Here is an 18620-nt window from a genome sequence, read left to right on the forward strand (position 1 = left end):
TGGAGGGGATCCCCCTGACCTGTGAAGAGCGCTATACGCTATATCAGTGTGAGGATATTATAGTTTAAGATATCAGAATATCTATAGGAATATTTAGTCTTGAACAGATAAGATTGGTAGGTCAACCTTTTATTTGTAACGTCTTATATTCTATAAAAGGGGGGTCCCAGACCTGGTTTTTGGGGTACCCTATGTCAGGCGGAGCTTTTTTTGCCTCCCAGACTCACATTCTTCCTGTCTGTGGAAAACTGAGCTTCACAGTGAAAGCAGACAGTGAGACCTGAAACACTGCCATTGAATCGCATCCGGAAAGTTAAGGGTTAAGATCCAAGGAGGTGTCTGGGGGTTCCCGGGAACAGAGCTGGGAACCCCGCCTCCCTCTGGAAGGAGCAGTTCTCTTCCCCCAGCTGACATCACCAGAGGCGGAATGGCTCCTGTTTTCTACACAAGTTGCTCTTCCACATTTCCCAGATGACAGTCATCCCAGCTGGGCAGCCTTCCAGCCCAGAATCCGACACTCAGCATGAAGTGAAACCCAGCTGCTTTTACCCAAACCTGCTGGACGGGTCCAGTGAGGGGCACCCCTCCCCGATACTGACGCTGCAGGCCTCTCTCACTCCCTCCCCCTTCGTCCCTCTCTCCCTCCCCCACCCCCTCCCTGTGGATCACTCCCTCTCTCTCTCCTCCTCCCTGTGGATCACTCTGTCTCTCCCTCTCTCTCCTCCCTGTGGATCACTCCCTCTCTCTCTCCCCCTCCCTGTGGATCACTCTCCCTCTCTCTCCTCCCTGTGGATCACTCCCTCTCTCTCTCCTCCTCCCTGTGGATCACTCCCTCTCTCTCTCCTCCTCCCTGTGGATCACTCTCTCTCCTCCCTGTGGATCACCCCCTCTCTCTCTCCCCCTCCCTGTGGATCACTCCCTCTCTCTCTCCCCCTCCCTATGGATCACTCTGTCTCTCTCTCTCTCCTCCTCCCTGTGGATCACTCCCTCTCTCTCTCTCCCCCTCCCTGTGGATCACTCTGTCTCTCTTTCTCCTCCTCCCTGTGGATCACTCTCTCTCTCTCTCCTCCTCCCTGTGGATCACTCTCTCTCTCCTCCTCCCCGTGGATCACTCCCTCTCTCTCCCCCTCCCTGTGGATCACTCTGTCTCTCTCTCTCTCCTCCTCCCTGTGGATCACTCCCTCTCTCTCTCCCCCTCCCTGTGGATCACTCTGTCTCTCTCTCCTCCCTGTGGATCACTCTGTCTCTCCCTCTCTCTCCTCCCTGTAGATCACTCTGTCTCTCCCTCTCTCTCCTCCTCCCTGTGGATCACTCTTTTATTGTGTCCCGTACTGTGCTGTCTGCAGCGTGTGGCCCTAACTGCTGTGCTGCGTGTCCCGAGAGAGCGCAGCACGAGGAAGAGTCCCAGTGTACACACACACACAAGGCAGATGAGCTCCTCTCTCCCACTCTCGCTGGGCCCCTCAGGCGCTTGGATGAGCGCCCTGCCGCAGCTGGGCGTGGAGCTAAGAGCCACAAGCAAGCAGGGACTGTGGGACTGCAGGAACACTGCCCCCTTGTGGTCATTACAGCAGCCAGCAGCTGTGTCCCCCCGCAGCCCTACTGGAGCTCCACAGTGAGAGCCTGGCCAGTACCTGGAGGGGAGACTCCTGGGAGAGCTGAGGCTGCTGCTGGGAGAGGTGTGAGTGGGACCAGCAGGGGGGGCTCACCCTGCAGTCTGTGTCTGTGTAACATACTTCTGAAGAAAGATACGATAAGATGTGAAGAAGGGGTTAACTGATTCCTTTCTGTACAAGGACTGGACGTCCTGTGACAGGCTAGAGTTATGGCAGGAAAGGGGGATAACTGATAAGGATTCCTGATGCCAGCTAGGAAGCCCCCCAGGGAAGGAAACCCAACACTGACCATTAAGAGTGACCAAAGTCTGTGAACTGGCCAGACACCGTGACCTCCCCTCATTACCATGGTAACGAGCTACGTCAGAAGCGGCAGAAAAGGGCTATACTGTATAAACTGGAAGTTTTGTACCGGTACTTTGAACAAAACTTCGGTTTTGTTGTTCCTTGCATGCAATAAAACTCATCTGTTTAACTTCATCTCGGGATCCAGAACTTATTTGTCTGTTACAGAACTTCAGATGAGGGGATCCCCATGACCTGAGAAGTGCTTTGAGTGGGGTGTCCAGAAAAACCCTATACAAGTGCCGAGGACTAATAACCAATAATAACCCATTCAATTAGCCGCCCTTTCTCCAGTTAACACTGCCCCCTAGTGGCCCATACCAGCCATTACCCCACTGAGATTGACAACCACTATCTCAGACTTCAGCACAGGAAGGAGCACCGATAACTAACAATTACACACGGAAAGAAGCAGGAAATGAGATCTCAACTTTTTTTTAAATAAAAATACACAATGCAAAAAATAGTGAACGTATGTACAGAACAATATTTTACAGGAAATGCAGCCAGCTGCCTGGGAGAGGGATGGGGGCGAGTGTGATCGGGACAGGGCGGCTAGGCTGGACTCTTGGGTACAATAATCTTGGCCTCGGGCACTGGGACCTCTCCGTCGCCCCCTCCCTCCCCACGCTACTTCTTGGAGAACTTGGCCTGCTTGTGTTTCGGGGGAGCCCACTTCAGACACAGGCTGTCCACTGGAAAGGGAGAGAAAAAAATCGCACCCAGTTAAATCAAAGCCTTGCCGCTCCGCCCTCACAGGGAAGGAGTCTGGGATCTGGAAGAGGCAGAGGAGAAGAGGGGGCACACAGGGGAAGAAAGGGAGAGGCGGGGAGAGGGATCGGGAGAAAGAGAACAAGGGGCAGTGAGTCTGGGGCACCTGTGATGGGGGGCTTCTTGTACTGGGCAGATTTGAGGTGCTCCTCCACCAGCTTGGGGGTGACGCAGATCACATGCTGCCCCTTCCAGTACTTGACCATGTTGAGGGACTGCAGCGTGCTGATGATGTCATTCTGAGTGATGCTGGTCATCTGGCTGAAGGAGAAGGGGGGCGGGAGTGAAATACCGACACTGATCACCTTCATCTATCTGTGGCATCTGTCTCTCTGCTCTCTACATGAGGGTCTGTATTAATCTGTGTGAGGACTGTCTCTGGGGTCTGTACTAATCTCTCTGTGTGAGGAGTGTCTCTGGGGTCTGTATGAGGGTCTGTACTAATCTCTCTGTGTGAGGAGTGTCTCTGGGGTCTGTATGAGGGTCTGTACTAATCTCTCTGTGTGAGGAGTGTCTCTGGGGTCTGTATGAGGGTCTGTACTAATCTCTCTGTGTGAGGAGTCTCTGGAGTCTAGATCAGTATAGAAATATGCACATACCTGAGATCTTTAATAGACAGTGTGCCTCTGAAGTCTCTCAGGATCTCCAGTAGCACCCAGGACCAGTAGCTCCTGTAGCTCAGCTTGCCCAGGTCAGACAGGGGTTTCTCTGGGGAGCCCACTGTGCTCTCCAGCTTCGACAGCTCATAGCCTGACAAACAGAAAAACAGAACAGTCAGTAGAGACACCCTGACTGGACACTCCAGTACATTAACACTGCACTGAGAGAGAGAGAGGGGTTAATACAGACACACTGACTGGACACTCCAGTACATTAACACTGCACTGAGAGAGAGAGGGGTTAATACAGACACACTGACTGGACACTCCAGTACATTAACACTGCACTGAGAGAGAGGGGGGTTAATACAGACACCCTGACTGGACACTCCAGTACATTAACACTGCACTGAGAGAGAGGGGGGTTAATACAGACACCCTGACTGGACACTCCAGCACATTAAATGCAAATGAAAAAAATGCAGGGTTAAAACACAAATCAGAATGTGCAAGTGAAAGCATGCCCAGGGGTGTTCACACCACTCACTGAAAGCTATGAGGAATTTCCCATATCCTCTCCTCTGGTAGGGGGGCAAAGTCAGGATGCAGGCCACGTTGTTCCCGTCCGGAGACTCCTTCTCCTGAAGGGAAAGGACGGGCAACGATAAACGCACTCACGAATCGGAGCCAAGACCGGCCGGACACGCCCCTCCCTTCGCCAGGACGATATTTTCTCCCCCCTGCCCGTTGCCCCAGCGGCCCAATCAGCCACAGTGCGCAGCTCAGAGGCCCAGCGGAGACGCACAGCTCCACCGACTCCTCCCCGCGAAACTGCCCCGAAACCCCTCTCCCGCAGCAGCTACTGGGCGGCGCCCTGCTGCTGTCCCACAATGCCGAGGGAGGGTGTGGCAGGGGAGTCCTGTTCTCTTTAAATCGGTGAACTTTGAACTGTACTGCTGTCATCCCAGCCCGTTTATCACGAGGATGGGGGGGGTGGATTAGAGGAGTTGAATCTATCACTGAAAGTCCCCTGAAGAACAGTCTGGGAACGAAACACGCCCCCCTGGACCTACAGCTCCTCTCCCCCTCGCTGTGCCGAGAGCCTCATCTACTGCTGAATTACAGGTGGGTAGCTGCGTCAGCATGTGTAGGCTGCAGAGGAACAAGTAATAGGTTTATTCCCTGCTGAAAAAAAGAAGAAAGAGAACACAACGTTTCGGCCTTGGAGCCTTCTTCAGGTGTGAGAAAGACAGAGACAGACACTTCTTTCTTTTTTTTTACAGCATGGAATAAAACTATTACTTGTTCCTTTACTACAGAATTACTATTGTTATTAATAATAATAACACTGACATTTATATAGCGCTTTACAGGTACAGGTGGATGATTGGTTATTAGTAGACCATGATGGGTAAAGACCAGGGGGAAATGTGGCCTGGACACCCCTACTCTTTTCGAGAGACGTCCTGGGATTTTTAATGACCACAGAGAGTCAGGACCTCGGTTTTACGTCTCATCTGAAGAATGGAGCCTTTTTACAGTCTAGTGTCCCCGTCACTATACTGGGGCATCAGGACCCCCACAGTCCGCAGGGTGAGCGACCCCTGCTGGCCCCACTAACACCTCTTCCAGCAGCAGCCTTAGCTTTCCCAGGAAGTGTCCCATCCCCATTACCTGTAAAGCGCTTTGAGTGGACTGTCCAGAAAAGCGCTATATAAGTGCAAGGAATTATTTTTTGAACAACAACAATAATAATAATAATAATAATAATATCCAGGTACTGGCCAGGCTCACACTGCTGAGCTCCAGTGGGTTGCCAGTGCTGAGCTGCAGGGGGGATGCAGCTGGTGGCTCTTACTATCACATCACCACAACACTTTCAATAACGGCTCTATCCAGTACAGGGTGGTGGGGGAGCCAGAGCCTATCCCAGCATCCAACGGGCTCAAGGAAGGGTTCCCCCTTGCACAGGGCAGACACACAATAACAGACACTCACACCAGGGCCAGTTTTCCCAGAAGCCAATGAACTCACCTGCATATCTTTGGACAGTGGGAGGAGACCCATGGGTTTCGCTAGGGAGTGATGCTAACCACCCAGCCGCAAAACTGGGGTCTTCTGATTATAACATCAGAAATATGTTTAAAACCCAAGAGCGGGAAACACTTCTTTACACAAAGGGTGGTGGGAGTGTGGTATAAGCTGCCCAGACATGTAATTACGACAGGACGGGTTAGTGTTAGTACTGGTGTTACTGGTGCGGTTCCCCACAATGAGCCGCCCCCTGCCTGCCAGTGCTGTTAGTACTGGTGTTACTGGTGCACTACCCCATGAGGAGCGCCCCCTGCCGGCCAGTGCTGTTAGTACTGGTGTTACTGGTGCACTACCCCATGAGGAGCGCCCCCTGCCTGCCAGTGATGTTAGTACTGGTGTTACTGGTGCACTACCCCATGAGGAGCGCCCCCTGCCGGCCAGCGCTGTTAACACTTGTGTTACTGGTGCACTACCCCATGAGGAGCGCCCCCTGCCGGCCAGCGCTGTTAACACTGGTGTTACTGGTGCACTACCCCATGAGGAGCGCCCCCTGCCGGCCAGTGCTGTTAACACTGGTGTTACTAGTGCAGTACCTTGGAGAAGTACCCCACTATGTGCGCCCCCTGCCTGTCCACCTCTGTCAGGATGTAGAAGACGAAGGGCTCCACGTCGAAGTACAGCGTCTTGTGGTCCAGGAACAGCTTGGCCAGCAGACACAGGTTCTGACAGTAAATCTGCCACAAACACACGCTAATCAATCACAGACCAGCGGCACACAACGACCACGCACAGAACACCCGTTAATCAATCACAGACCGGCACAACGCAATGATCACGCACAGAACACACTAATCGATCACAGACCGGCACAACGCAACGATCACGCTAATCAATCACAGACAGGCACAATATATAAGCAATGATCACACACATAACACGCTAATCAATCACAGAGCGGCACAATGCAATGATCACACACAGAACACGCTAATCACAAAGTGGCGCAACGCAATGATCACACACAGAACACGCTAAACAATCACAGAGTGGCGCAACACAATGATCACACACAGAACACGCTAAACAATCACAGAGTGGCGCAACGCAATGATCACACACAGAACACGCTAAACAATCACAGAGTGGCACAATGCAATGATCACGCACAAAACACGCTGATCAATCACAGAGTGGCGCAACACAATGATCACACACAGAACACATGCTAATCAATCATAGACCGGTGCCACGCAACGATCACGCACAGAACACGCTAATCAATCACAGAGTGGCACAACACAAAGACCACACACAAATCACAGACTGGCAGAGAAAGAAATTCAGGCTGCACTGGTTTTCCAACATAACGACTGAACACAACACATGACTCCTGTGCTCCCACTGCGGAGGAGTGCCGGGGCGACAGGGCCCCCCAGCGGAGGAGTGATGGGTTATCCTCTCCTCTAACTGCTACGACACCAGTTATCGCAGTGCACCTTGTCTCATTAGGACGCTGTGGATGCGCTGCCCAGCTGTTTGCAGAGTTTGGTCAAGCCAGTATCACGGTTTTACACTGTCAGTATTCCAGCACAGCGCGACGTCACTGCAGGTACCTTGTGGTCTCGGCCGTCCACCTCGTACACAGAGATGTTGCTCTTTCTGTAGATCTCCTTCCCTGGGGGCTGTCTCCACTGGCACTGCGTCTGAAAGAGAGAGAGGCGAGGGTTCGAGCTGGTCAGCCCCATGACCCCCATGAGCGGGTGACATGAACTACTGCCTGGCCCCTGTCCATCTGTACTCAGAACCTCAGTTCTCCTTTTGCCTGCTCTCCCATCCTCCATCCTTTAGTCCCTCACCAGGTGGTGTATGTCTCCTTCTCCCCCCCTCTCTCTGTCACCAGGTAGTCTCTGCCTCCTGCTCCCCCCTACCCCCTCCCTCATCAGGTGGTCTCTGCCTCCTGCTCCCCCCTACCCCCTCCCTCATCAGGTGGTCTCTGCCTCCTGCTCCCCCCTACCCCCTCCCTCATCAGGTGGTCTCTGCCTCCTGCTCCCCCCTCCCTCATCAGGTGGTCTCTGCCTCCTGCTCCCCCCTCCCTCATCAGGTGGTCTCTGCCTCCTGCTCCCCCCTCCCTCATCAGGTGGTCTCTGCCTCCTGCTCCCCCCTCCCTCATCAGGTGGTCTCTGCCTCCTGCTCCCCCCTACCCCCTCCCTCATCAGGTGGTCTCTGCCTCCTGCTCCCCCCTATCCCCTCCCTCATCAGGTGGTCTCTGCCTCCTGCTCCCCCCCTCCCTCATCAGGTGGTCTCTGCCTCCTGCTCCCCCCTACCCCCTCCCTCATCAGGCGGTCTCTGCCTCCTGCTCCCCCCTACCCCCTCCCTCATCAGGTGGTCTCTGCCTCCTGCTCCCCCCTCCCTCATCAGGTGGTCTCTGCCTCCTTCTCCCCCCCCCCCCACCAGGTGGTCTCTCCCCCCCCTCACCAGGTGGTATCGGAAGGTCTTCTCGTACTTCATGTACTTCAGACAGTACTCGCAGATCCACAGCTTGGGCTGCTTGCCGTAGTCCTCCGGGAACGGGGAGAAGTACCAGGCGTCGATCTCGAAATTCCCAATCTGGATTTTATCCACATACTTCACCTTCGTGATCTGGGAGAGTGGGGCAGAGGGAGAGGGGGATCAATCACATGGACTGGTGAGACCAGAGGGGCACATCCACGGGTCCCCTCCACACCGACGCACACAGCCGCTCTCTCTTACCGCCTCGTGCTCCTTCTCCAGGGCTGCTGTGGTCGGGTCCATTTCCGCATAGGTCTGAAACACAGGAGAGGTCCAGTCAGTCACAGCGCCGTGCAGCCCCGACAGCCCCGGTCACAGTGCAGTACAGCCCAGACAGGCCCGGTTACTGTGCAGTACAGCCCAGACAGGCCCGGTCACAGTGCGGTACAGTGTGGTACAGCCCAGACAGAACCGGTCACAGTGCAGTACAGCCCAGACAGGCCCGGTCACAGTGTGGTACAGAGTGGTACAGCCCAGACAGGCCCGGTCACAGTGTGGTACAGAGTGGTACAGCCCAGACAGGCCCGGTCACAGTGAGGTACAGTGTGGTACAGCCCAGACAGGCCCGGTCACAGTGAGGTACAGTGTGGTACAGCACAGACAGAACCAGTCACAGTGTGGTACAGCCCAGACAGAACCAGTCACAGTGTGGTACAGCCCAGACAGGCCCGGTCACAGTGAGGTACAGAGTGGTACAGCCCAGACAGAACCAGTCACAGTGTGGTACAGCCCAGACAGAACCAGTCACAGTGCGGTACAGTGTGGTACAGCACAGACAGAACCGGTCACAGTGTGGTACAGCCCAGACAGGCCCGGTCACAGTGTGGTACAGTGTGGTACAGCCCAGACAGAACCAGTCACAGTGTGGTACAGCCCAGACAGGCCCGGTCACAGTGAGGTACAGAGTGGTACAGCCCAGACAGAACCGGTCACAGTGCAGTACAGTGTGGTACAGCACAGACAGAACCAGTCACAGTGTGGTACAGCCCAGACAGGCCCGGTCACAGTGTGGTACAGTGTGGTACAGCACAGACAGAACCGGTCACAGTGCGGTACAGTGTGGTACAGCACAGACAGAACCAGTCACAGTGTGGTACAGCCCAGACAGGCCCGGTCACAGTGTGGTACAGTGTGGTACAGCCCAGACAGGCCCGGTCACAGTGAGGTACAGTGTGGTACAGCCCAGACAGAACCGGTCACAGTGCGGTACAGCCCAGACAGGCCCGGTCACAGTGAGGTACAGTGTGGTACAGCACAGACAGAACCGGTCACAGTGTGGTACAGCCCAGACAGGCCCGGTCACAGTGAGGTACAGTGTGTTGCAGCCCAGACAGGCCCGGTCACAGTGAGGTACAGCCCAGACAGAACCAGTCACAGTGTTTCACAGTGTGGTACAGCCCAGACAGAACCAGTCACAGTGTTTCTCAGCGTGGTACAGCCCAGACAGGACCAGTCACAGTGTTTCTCAGCGTGGTACAGCCCAGACAGGCCCGGTCACAGTGTGGTACAGTGTGGTACAGCCCAGACAGAACCAGTCACAGTGTTTCACTGTGTGGTACAGCCCAGACAGGCCCGGTTACCTTCTGCACATGGTTGATCTCGTCGTGCTTGCGCTTCTGGTTGCGCGTGATCTTCCTCTCGGGCTGCTCGCCCAGCTCGCCCCCGCACTCCACACTCTTCCTCACCGCGTCCTTCACCGTCTTCGTCAGGGCCAGCCGGTTCTTCCCCACCCACTCGTCCAGGCGCCGGTTAACTGGGGGGCAGAGGGAGCACCGTGCTACAGCGACACACGAGACCACAGCGGAGGCACTACTGTACACAGAGGGTGGTGGGGGTGGGGAACAAGCAGCCCAGCCATATTGCTGAAGCCAAAACCCTGAGCTCTTTCTTGACACAGCTGGAAGAGACACTCCAGACAGGACAGGAGGCTCTACTGTACACAGAGGGGGGTGGGAGAGTGGAACAAGCTGCCCAGCCCTGTTATTGAAGGCGATACCCGCTGTGTCTTGAGAGAAGCCAGGGATGAGACACTCCAGTCAGGGCAGGTACTGGGGTACAAAGCTTTAGGGAACAAGGCCTCTAAATTTGTTGAATGTTCTCACCTTGCTGGGATGTTTTCTTGAGCTCTAAGTGCTGCTCTGTGCTGACTGTGCTGCAGGTATACAGTGGGGTGTAGGTGTATTGGGGTGTTACTGCAGATGTAGGTGTACTGGGGTGTATAGGGGTAGTGCAGGTGTAGGTGTACTGGGGTGTACAGTAGGGTGTTACTGTAGGTGTAGGTGTACTGGGGTGTTACTGCAGGTGTAGGTGTACTGGGATATACAGTGGGATGTTACTGCAGGTGTAGGTGTTCTGGGATATACAGTGGGGTGTACTGGGATGTTACTGCAGGTGTAAGTGTACTGTAGGTTTACAGTGGGGTGTACTACGGTGTACATTGGGGTGACTGGGGTGTTACTGCAGGTGTAGGTGTAATGGGATGTACATTGGGGTGTTACTGTAGGTGTAGGTGTACTGGGATATACAGTGGGGTGTACTGGGGTTTTACTGTAGGTGTAGGTGTACTGGGATACAGTGGGGGTACTGTAGGTGTACCTTGGGGTGACTGGGGTGTTACTGCAGGTGTACAGTGATAATAAAGTCACACTCACAGCCCACATAGTGAACGTAGAACTCCTCTCTGCCCTCCTGTTCGTTCAGGCGTGACTGGATGACCTCCGCAGAGTCTGAGAGGGACAGGAGAGAGAGGAGAGAGGGACAAGAGGATAGAGAAAAATGATGTTAAAGCTCTAGAAGCACACTTCTATCAATTCACAACGCTGCAGACGCAGTCTGATTCACTCTGGGGTGAACAGTATTGTTACTCAGATTCCCACTGCACAACAGAATGATCCACTCCAGGATTTTACAGGAATGCCAGATAAAATCCCACTGCATTGCAGAGTAATCCACTCCAGGAGTTACAGTGACATCAGTAAGAATCCCACTGCACAACAGAATGATCCGCTCCAGGGTTTACAGCGATGTCAGTAAGAATCCCACTGCACAGCAGTCTGATCCGCTCCAGGGTTTACAGCGACGTCAGTAAGAATCCCACTGCACAGCAGTCTGATCTGCTCCAGGGTTTACAGCGATGTCAGTAAGAATCCCACTGCACAGCAGTCTGATCCGCTCCAGGGTTTACAGCGACGTCAGTAAGAATCCCACTGCACAGCAGTCTGATCTGCTCCAGGGTTTACAGCGATGTCAGTAAGAATCCCACTGCACAGCAGTCTGATCCGCTCCAGGGTTTACAGCGACGTCAGTAAGAATCCCACTGCACAGCAGTCTGATCTGCTCCAGGGTTTACAGCGACGCCAGTAAGAATCCCACTGCACAGCAGTCTGATCCGCTCCAGGGTTTACAGCGACGCCAGTAAGAATCCCACTGCACAGCAGTCTGATCCGCTCCAGGGTTTACAGTGATGTCAGTAAGAATCCCACTGCACAGCAGTCTGATCCGCTCCAGGAGTTACAGTGATGTATGTAAGAATCCCACTGCACAGCAGTCTGATCCGCTCCAGGGTTTACAGCGACGTCAGTAAGAATCCCACTGCACAGCAGTCTGATCCGCTCCAGGGTTTACAGTGGTGTCAGTAAGAATCCCACTGCACAGCAGTCTGATCCGCTCCAGGGTTTACAGTGATGTCAGTAAGAATCCCAATGCACAGCAGTCTGATCCGCTCCAGGGTTTACAGTGATGTCAGTAAGAATCCCACTGCACAGCAGTCTGATCCGCTCCAGGGTTTACAGTGATGTCAGTAAGAATCCCAATGCACAGCAGTCTGATCCGCTCCAGGGTTTACAGTGATGTCAGTAAGAATCCCACTGCACAGCAGTCTGATCCGCTCCAGGGTTTACAGTGATGTCAGTAAGAATCCCAATGCACAGCAGTCTGATCCGCTCCAGGGTTTACAGTGATGTCAGTAAGAATCCCAATGCACAGCAGTCTGATCCGCTCCAGGGTTTACAGTGATGTCAGTAAGAATCCCACTGCACAGCAGTCTGATCCGCTCCAGGTTTGTTATGTTCTCAGTAACATTCCCATTGCGCAGCAGTCTGATCCAGAATAATCCTCTCCAGGTTTCACAGAGATTTCAAGCAGATTTCCAGGGCACTGAGTAACCCAAAGATCGCAATCATTGCATTGACAGATTGCTTGGCTTCACAGTGCTGTTACTAAGACTCCCAGTGCACAGCAGCCTCACCCTATCCAGGTTTTAATAATAATAATAACAACAACAATAATAATTTACTAATGTATATAAAGCACTCTTCTGGACTCTCCACTGGTCAGGCGAATCCCCTCCACCCCCACCAGTGTGTCCCCCCACCTGGATGAAGCTCCAGTCTGCTCACACACAGCAGCTCTCAGTGGGGAGGAGAGCAGAGTGATGAAGCCAGTTCAGAGAGGGGGGTTATTAGGAGGCCATGATGGGTAAAGACCAGGGGGGAATGTGGCCAGGACACCGGGGTGACACCCCTACTCTTTTCGAGAGACGCCCTGGGATTTTTAAATGACCACAGAGAGTCAGGGCCTCGGTTTTACATCTCAACTGAAGGGCTGCGCCTGTTTACAGTATAGTCTCCTCATCACTATACTGGGGCATTAGGACCCCCGCAGACCACAGGGTGAGCGCCCCCTACTGGCCTCTTCCAGTAGTAATAATAATAATAATAATAATAATAATAATAATAATAATAATAATAATTGCTTACACTTATATAGAGCTTTTCTGGACACTCCACTCAAAGCGCTTTACAGGTAATGGGGATCCCCTCCACCACCACCAGTGTGCAGCCCCACCTGGCAAACTTAGCAACCTTAGCCTTCCCAGGAAGTGTCCCATTCCCATTACCTGAAAAGCGCTTTGAGTGGACTGTCCAGAAAAGCGCTATTTATGTAAGGAATTCTTTTAACAACAACAACAATAATCATATCCAGGTACTGGCCAGGCTCACACTGCTGAGCTCCAGTGGGGGGCTTTCTTACAGTAGAGTGTCCCCATCGCTGTACTGGGGCATCGGCACCCCCACATCAGCACCCCCCTACTGGCCCCACTAACACCTCTCCCAGCAGCAGCCTCAGCCCTCCCGGGAGTCTCTCACTGCTGAGCTCCAGTGGGACACAGCTGCTGACTGGTTTTACAAGCGCTTTCCGACCCCAGCCGGGCAGCAGCCTGATCCCCTCCGGTCTTTCCCCAGTACCGGCGCTGCAGACCTGCGGGCTCCACGAACACACCGGCACGCCTGTTAAAAACAACACCGGCGGCGGGAAAGGAAAGGCCGGGGCTGGCTCAGGCTGCCGACAAGGTGGAGAGGGGGTCTCTATTATATTTCTATAATAGCTCCAGTGGCAGAAATAAACCCACCCACGCGTGGAGGCGCCCCAGTGACCCGCCTCCACAACAACAACAACAACAACAACAACAGCAGCGACCGAACACGATCGGACTCGGACCCGCGATCCCGGTACCAGCACCGGCGCCACAGCACCGATCAACGGCCAACTCACGCCAGGTCTTGTCGGCCCGCTGGCACAGGTAGGTCTCCCCGATCTCCACCGACACCTCCTGCTCCCTGCCGCCGGCCGCCCCGCCTCCCTCTCCGGGCCGCGACGGCCCCTCCGCCCGCTCCCGGGGCTCCGCTTCGTCCTCCTCCCCGCCGCTGCCGTTGGACGAGGAGGCCGCCCGGAGCCCGGCCTCGCCCTCCGACCTGTCACCGGGGCCTCGCTGGTCCGGGTCGGTGTCCATCCGCTCCTCCGAGGCGCCGGCGCTGTCGTAGCCCTGCCTGCCGGGCGACACCGCCACCACCGCCGCCGCCATCTTGTCTGCTCGCTGACTGCGGGCGCCCACCGCGAGACTGTTCGAGAACGAGCGCGAGGGGGAGCGCTGCCCCGTAAGGTCTGGTGTACGGGCGCCCTCCATTCCGCGCAGCCGCTACCGTAAGAACGCGTATATAAGCACCGCTCTGCATTGAAACGGTCTTGCGGTTTGTCTTGTCGGCTTGCACTTAAAATGTTATTATCCCCAGGGGGGGATTCTTTGCGGTTTTTGGGCAGTACGTCAGTTGAACAAAAACAAGCGCCAGCGCCAAAGAGTGAAGTACGGAAGGCGTTGCTGTTACCGAGAAAAAACAAATCATGAATCATGGTAAATGACTATAATGTGACTGCATAATCCTATAATTATAATAATAATTATATTAATAGTCATATTTTTATGAATGGTATAATTTTAATAGTATTGTAACGAATTCGGGTTCGGCGAGGACGGGCACAGCGACTCAGACTTCGTGGCGTGAAAAAAACACGGCGCTTTATTTATTTTATTTATTTTTATTTCATACTGGGCTGTGGAGAGGTCTCTCTTTGGCTCACCGGGCTGGGTCCCTGCAGAGAGACGCGGGAGTCCCGGGTTCGAGCCCCCGACGGTGGGGGGCCGACCTGATGCGGCAAGGGCGCCCGCCTGAGCCCCTGTTGTGTTACAATAATATGAGACAGTACTGAGGGACAGTGATAACAGTGAGGTGCCATAGGGCTTCATCACTCTGCTCTGCTCCCTGTAGAGAGCCCTGTGGAGTGTCCAGAGAAGCACTGTGTAAGTGTGAGGAATTATTATTATTAGTTGTATTATTTTTATTTTTGTTATTATTATTATTATTATTATTATTAGCATCCACACTGCCACGCATGCGTTTTGCATTATTAGTAGTGATATCAGACAGGAAAATTCTGCTCAAGCAAAGGCTTGAGAAGAAACAAGTGGCAGGGAGAAGAAACAGGAGAAGGCGAACTACAGCAGAGACAATTTCTGTGGTGAAACAAACGTCCTATTTCTGAACTTTGCCAGTTTCTGCAAAACAACTTTGTTATTGTAATTGTGTTATTTTAGTTAGCTAGAACACCACCTGTTCCACTGTCGTGGGTATTGTGACTGTATTTTTCAATAAAATGATTTTATTTTTCCTTAGTTCACAGAAACAGATATGAGGAAATGTTTCTATTTTATTTTTGGTCACCTGACGTCTGACACACTGGCTGACGAAGCTGGTGTCGGAGAGGCTCCTGGGCAGGAGAGCAGGGGGCCAGCAGCAGAGAGCACCTCTGGGCGATAGCGTCTGCCTTCACACTGCTCAACTGCTGCTGAAAAGCTGAAACTGTGGCTGAAAAGCTGATCAACTCTTCTGTCTTCTCCCGAATCGACATCTGTAACGCTCTGCTCGCTGGGGTTTCTAAACCCGCACTGAACAAACTCCAGTGCGTCCAGAATTCGTCAGCCAGAATCCTGACCAGGTCTAGTGCAAGTGGTCACATTACTCCTGTCCTTGTTAATGACCACAGAGAGTCAGGACCTCGGTTTTACGTCTCATCCGAAGGACGGCGCCTGTTTACAGTCTAGTGTAAACAGGGTGAGTGCCCCCTGCTGGCCCCACTAACACCTCTTCCAAAAACCGAGGTCCTGTATCTCTATGGTCATTAAAAATCCCAGGGTGTCTCTCGAAAAGAGTCAGGGTGTCCTGGACAAATTTCCCCTGGTCTTTACCCATCATGGCCCCCTAATAACCCCCCTCTCTGAACTGGCTCCATCACTCTGCTCTCCTCCCCACTGAGAGCTGCTGTGTGTGAGCAGACTGGAGCTTCATCCAGGTGGGGGGACACACTGGTGGGGGTGGAGGGGATCCCCCTGACCTGTGAAGAGCTCTGAGTGGAGAGTCCAGAAAAGCACTGTGTAAGTGTGAGGAATTATTCTTATTAAGAAGAGAAAGTTCAAGAACAGAGAGGAGAGACACGAGTCCGGGGGAGTTGGGACTTGACACTTGCGCCAGGCGAGAGCCCCGACTTCGTGATCATCCAAACCAAACCTGACTGCAGCTAAGAGTGTGAGCCTTGCGAGAGAGAGCGTGCTGTGCTGTGTTTTAGGGAGCTTGGGTCTCCTGGGTGAAAGGCACCTCAGTCAGAGCCGTCTTTCCTGTTAGAGTGCATTTCTAGAACAGGGAGTTAGGCTTTTCCGGGTTTGCAGAGAGAGGGATTGAGCTGCATTGATTTAGAAAGACAGTGTTTCTCCTATTTGGCCTCTGAGTTTGAGTAAGTCTGGGGTTTTTCTGGGTGAGTAAGAGATGTCAGGCCTCTGAAAACCCTTGTCTGTACGCACTGTACGTAGAGTAACCGGTAGTGTTTGCCTTGTGTTTGCTCATACACATTTGTTCTGAACCAGGCGGGCCTGGAGCATGACTCCTCACGCCAACGCTGTGCCAGAGAACACGTGGCTCTGGTCCTGCTGGCCGCTGGGCACATCTGGAGACCTCGCTTGCACGTGGGGGGTTCTGAGTAACGATTTGACTTTTTTGACTGAACCGCTTGGTCAGTTTCTGAAATTCACCATTTTCGTGATTCCCTCCCCATTACATCATTAACGTCGTCATCATCATTACTTTTGTTGTTGTTATTATTATTTCGTGAATTCAGGACAGGAGGTGTGGAAATGAGGGACAATCGGAGAACAACAGAGGAGAGGAGAGGAGAGGAGGCGACACACACCCGATCCTCGCGGTTCTCGCACAGCAGCAGCCCTGTGGCCCCGCTGGGAGTGTCTGCCAGGCAGAAGATTAAACCCGACGTATCGGAATGTCATCCAGCGTGAGTTTTTGCCTGAATGCACCCCCCCCACTGCCCAAAACTGCAAAGCAATTCGTTCTTCGCCGTCAGCACGGGCGGGTTATTTTCCGAGAGCGTTTCTTCTTCGTCAGCTGAACCGAAAAAAAAACAACAGGTCGCCAACGAACATTGCTACACCTAAAAAACAGTGACCAGAACTCCTACCACCACAAAGCCCAAAACAGAGCCCCCTGAGCCAGCTGGTCCTGAGGCTCACTGACCTGAGCCATACCGACACCAGCCAGCCTCAGGACAGCACTGCAACAACACAAGACACACAACACTGCCTCACACACAGACACACAAGAGCTGAGCCCAAAACAGAGCCCCCTGAGCCAACTGGTCCTGAGGCTCACTGACCTGAGCCACACCGACACTAACCAGCCTCAGGACAGCACTGCTAGAGCACCACAACTCAGACTCAACCACATCACAGCACAACACACACAACACACAACCAGCCTCAGGACAGCACTGCTAGAGCACCACAACCCAGACTCAACCACATCACAGCACAACACACACAACACACAACCAGCCTCAGGACAGCACTGCTAGAGCACCACAACCCAGACTCAACCACATCACAGCACAGATCAAACAGCAATATCTCACACACTGGGACACACACACACAAACACAACATAAACTGGAATGCTACAGAACCCTAAACAGACAATACACAGTAGCCAAAATATCTAATCAAGATAACAGCAAACAGAAACAGACCCTGATGAAGTACAGGCTCAGTGACCACAGCCTGGCCATAGAAACTGGACACAGACAGACCTAGCTGTCCAGAGAGGACAGGCTCAGTGAACACAGCCTGTCCATAGAAACTGGACACGGACAGACCTGGCTGTCCAGAGAGGACAGGCTCAGTGACCACAGCCTGGCCATAGAAACTGGACATGGGCAGACCTGGCTGTCCAGAGAGGACAGGCTCAGTGACCACAGAGAGGACAGGCTGTGCTCCCACTGCCAGCGGGGAGAAATAGAGACAGAGGCGCACTTCCTACTGCACTGCGACAGATACTCTGGGATTAGAGAAACATTCTTCCCGAAATTTACAAATCTAATCCCAGAGTTCCCACACCTGCCAGAGTCACAACGGGTCCCAATCCTACTGGGAGACTGGGGAGGGAACTCAGCTGAACTGGCAGCCCAGTATGTGATCTCCTGTCCCAGCCTGAGGAACAGTGAGCCTGTCTCCCAGTAATGCTCCAGCCGCCTACAGGACATGTCAATATTTTATGATATTGTTCCAGAATAGTAGTGAGGACCCTGTGCAGAAAACCAGGGCGATCTCCGGAGGCGTAGCCAAGAGAGCGATCCGAGGTCCGAAAGCCGGAGGTACAAAACCTTCTCAAGGACCCCAGTCATCTCAAGGACCATTCTCAAGGACCCCAGTCATCCCAGTCACAAACTGTTTTCTCTCCTACCGTCTGGTAAATGGTACCGAAGCATTCGGTCCAAGTCCAACAGACTACGGAACAGCTTCTACCTCCAGACAATAAGACTGCTAAATAGCCAACCTGCAGCTCCTTTAGCAAATCACCTGTAATGGCTACATGGACACACAGTTTTCACTGTGTTCAGCATAACTGCACTACTTGTATATATCGCACACACCATGGACACTCAGCGGCTCTGCTCATATTGAGTTTTATTCCATTTCTATTACATCTATTATTATGTAACCTTATTTTTTGTAACCTTAATTTTGTGATTGTAACCTTAATTTTGTGATTTTTGTGTTTTTGTGATTTTTGTGTTTTTGTGATTCTTGTGAGCAAGCAGCACAGACATTTCATTGCCAGCAACTACTGCTGCACGCTGTATTGTTGTGCATTTGATCAATAAACGTTGATGTGGTTTGATTTCATTTGGTAAAGAGCCAAAACCGAAAGCAGGAGACGTAGTCCAGGGTCAGGGAGCCAAGAACCAGGTGGTAAATAACAAAGAGACTGGGAGCAGCTCCAGCCAGGAAAACCCTGATACTGAGCACAGA

At 53.0% G+C, this 18620-nt stretch overlaps 1 protein-coding gene and 1 long non-coding RNA gene across 2 annotated transcripts; one reads left to right on the forward strand and one right to left on the reverse strand.

Moving 5' to 3' along the window:
- Positions 1 to 2380: 2380 nt before the first annotated feature.
- Positions 2381 to 13895, reverse strand: kat8 (K(lysine) acetyltransferase 8). Its single transcript, XM_069187953.1, has 11 exons — positions 13469 to 13895; positions 10567 to 10641; positions 9496 to 9668; positions 8117 to 8170; positions 7841 to 8005; positions 6979 to 7068; positions 5959 to 6099; positions 3879 to 3972; positions 3332 to 3482; positions 2839 to 2993; positions 2381 to 2656 (listed from the first exon to the last, which is right to left on the reverse strand). Exons 1-11 carry the CDS (start codon positions 13878 to 13880, stop codon positions 2592 to 2594), a joined length of 1575 nt encoding a protein of 524 aa, XP_069044054.1. The 5' UTR covers positions 13881 to 13895; the 3' UTR covers positions 2381 to 2591.
- Positions 13896 to 13924: 29 nt separating this feature from the next.
- LOC138238114 (uncharacterized) lies at positions 13925 to 18489 on the forward strand. The gene is made up of 2 exons (XR_011189273.1): positions 13925 to 14105; positions 16421 to 18489. It is a non-coding gene; the product is annotated as an uncharacterized lncRNA (long non-coding RNA).
- The last annotated feature ends 131 nt before the right edge of the window (positions 18490 to 18620 follow it).

Source organism: Lepisosteus oculatus, chromosome 4, assembly GCF_040954835.1.
Source record: "Lepisosteus oculatus isolate fLepOcu1 chromosome 4, fLepOcu1.hap2, whole genome shotgun sequence".
In the NCBI taxonomy this organism is placed as follows: Eukaryota; Metazoa; Chordata; class Actinopteri; order Semionotiformes; family Lepisosteidae; genus Lepisosteus; species Lepisosteus oculatus.

Bases quoted from the DNA above. Each gene is read 5' to 3' on its own strand.
- kat8 (XM_069187953.1), bottom strand. From the start codon at position 13,880: ATGGAGGGCGCCCGTACACCAGACCTTACGGGGCAGCGCTCCCCCTCG. The intron at 10,642-13,468 runs GTGAGTTGGCCG...TGTCCCTCTCAG, and splicing joins GCGGGCCGACAAGACCTGGC to ACTCTGCGGAGGTCATCCAG. The intron at 3,973-5,958 runs GTACTGCACTAG...CTTTCCCTTCAG, and splicing joins TAGTGGGGTACTTCTCCAAG to GAGAAGGAGTCTCCGGACGG.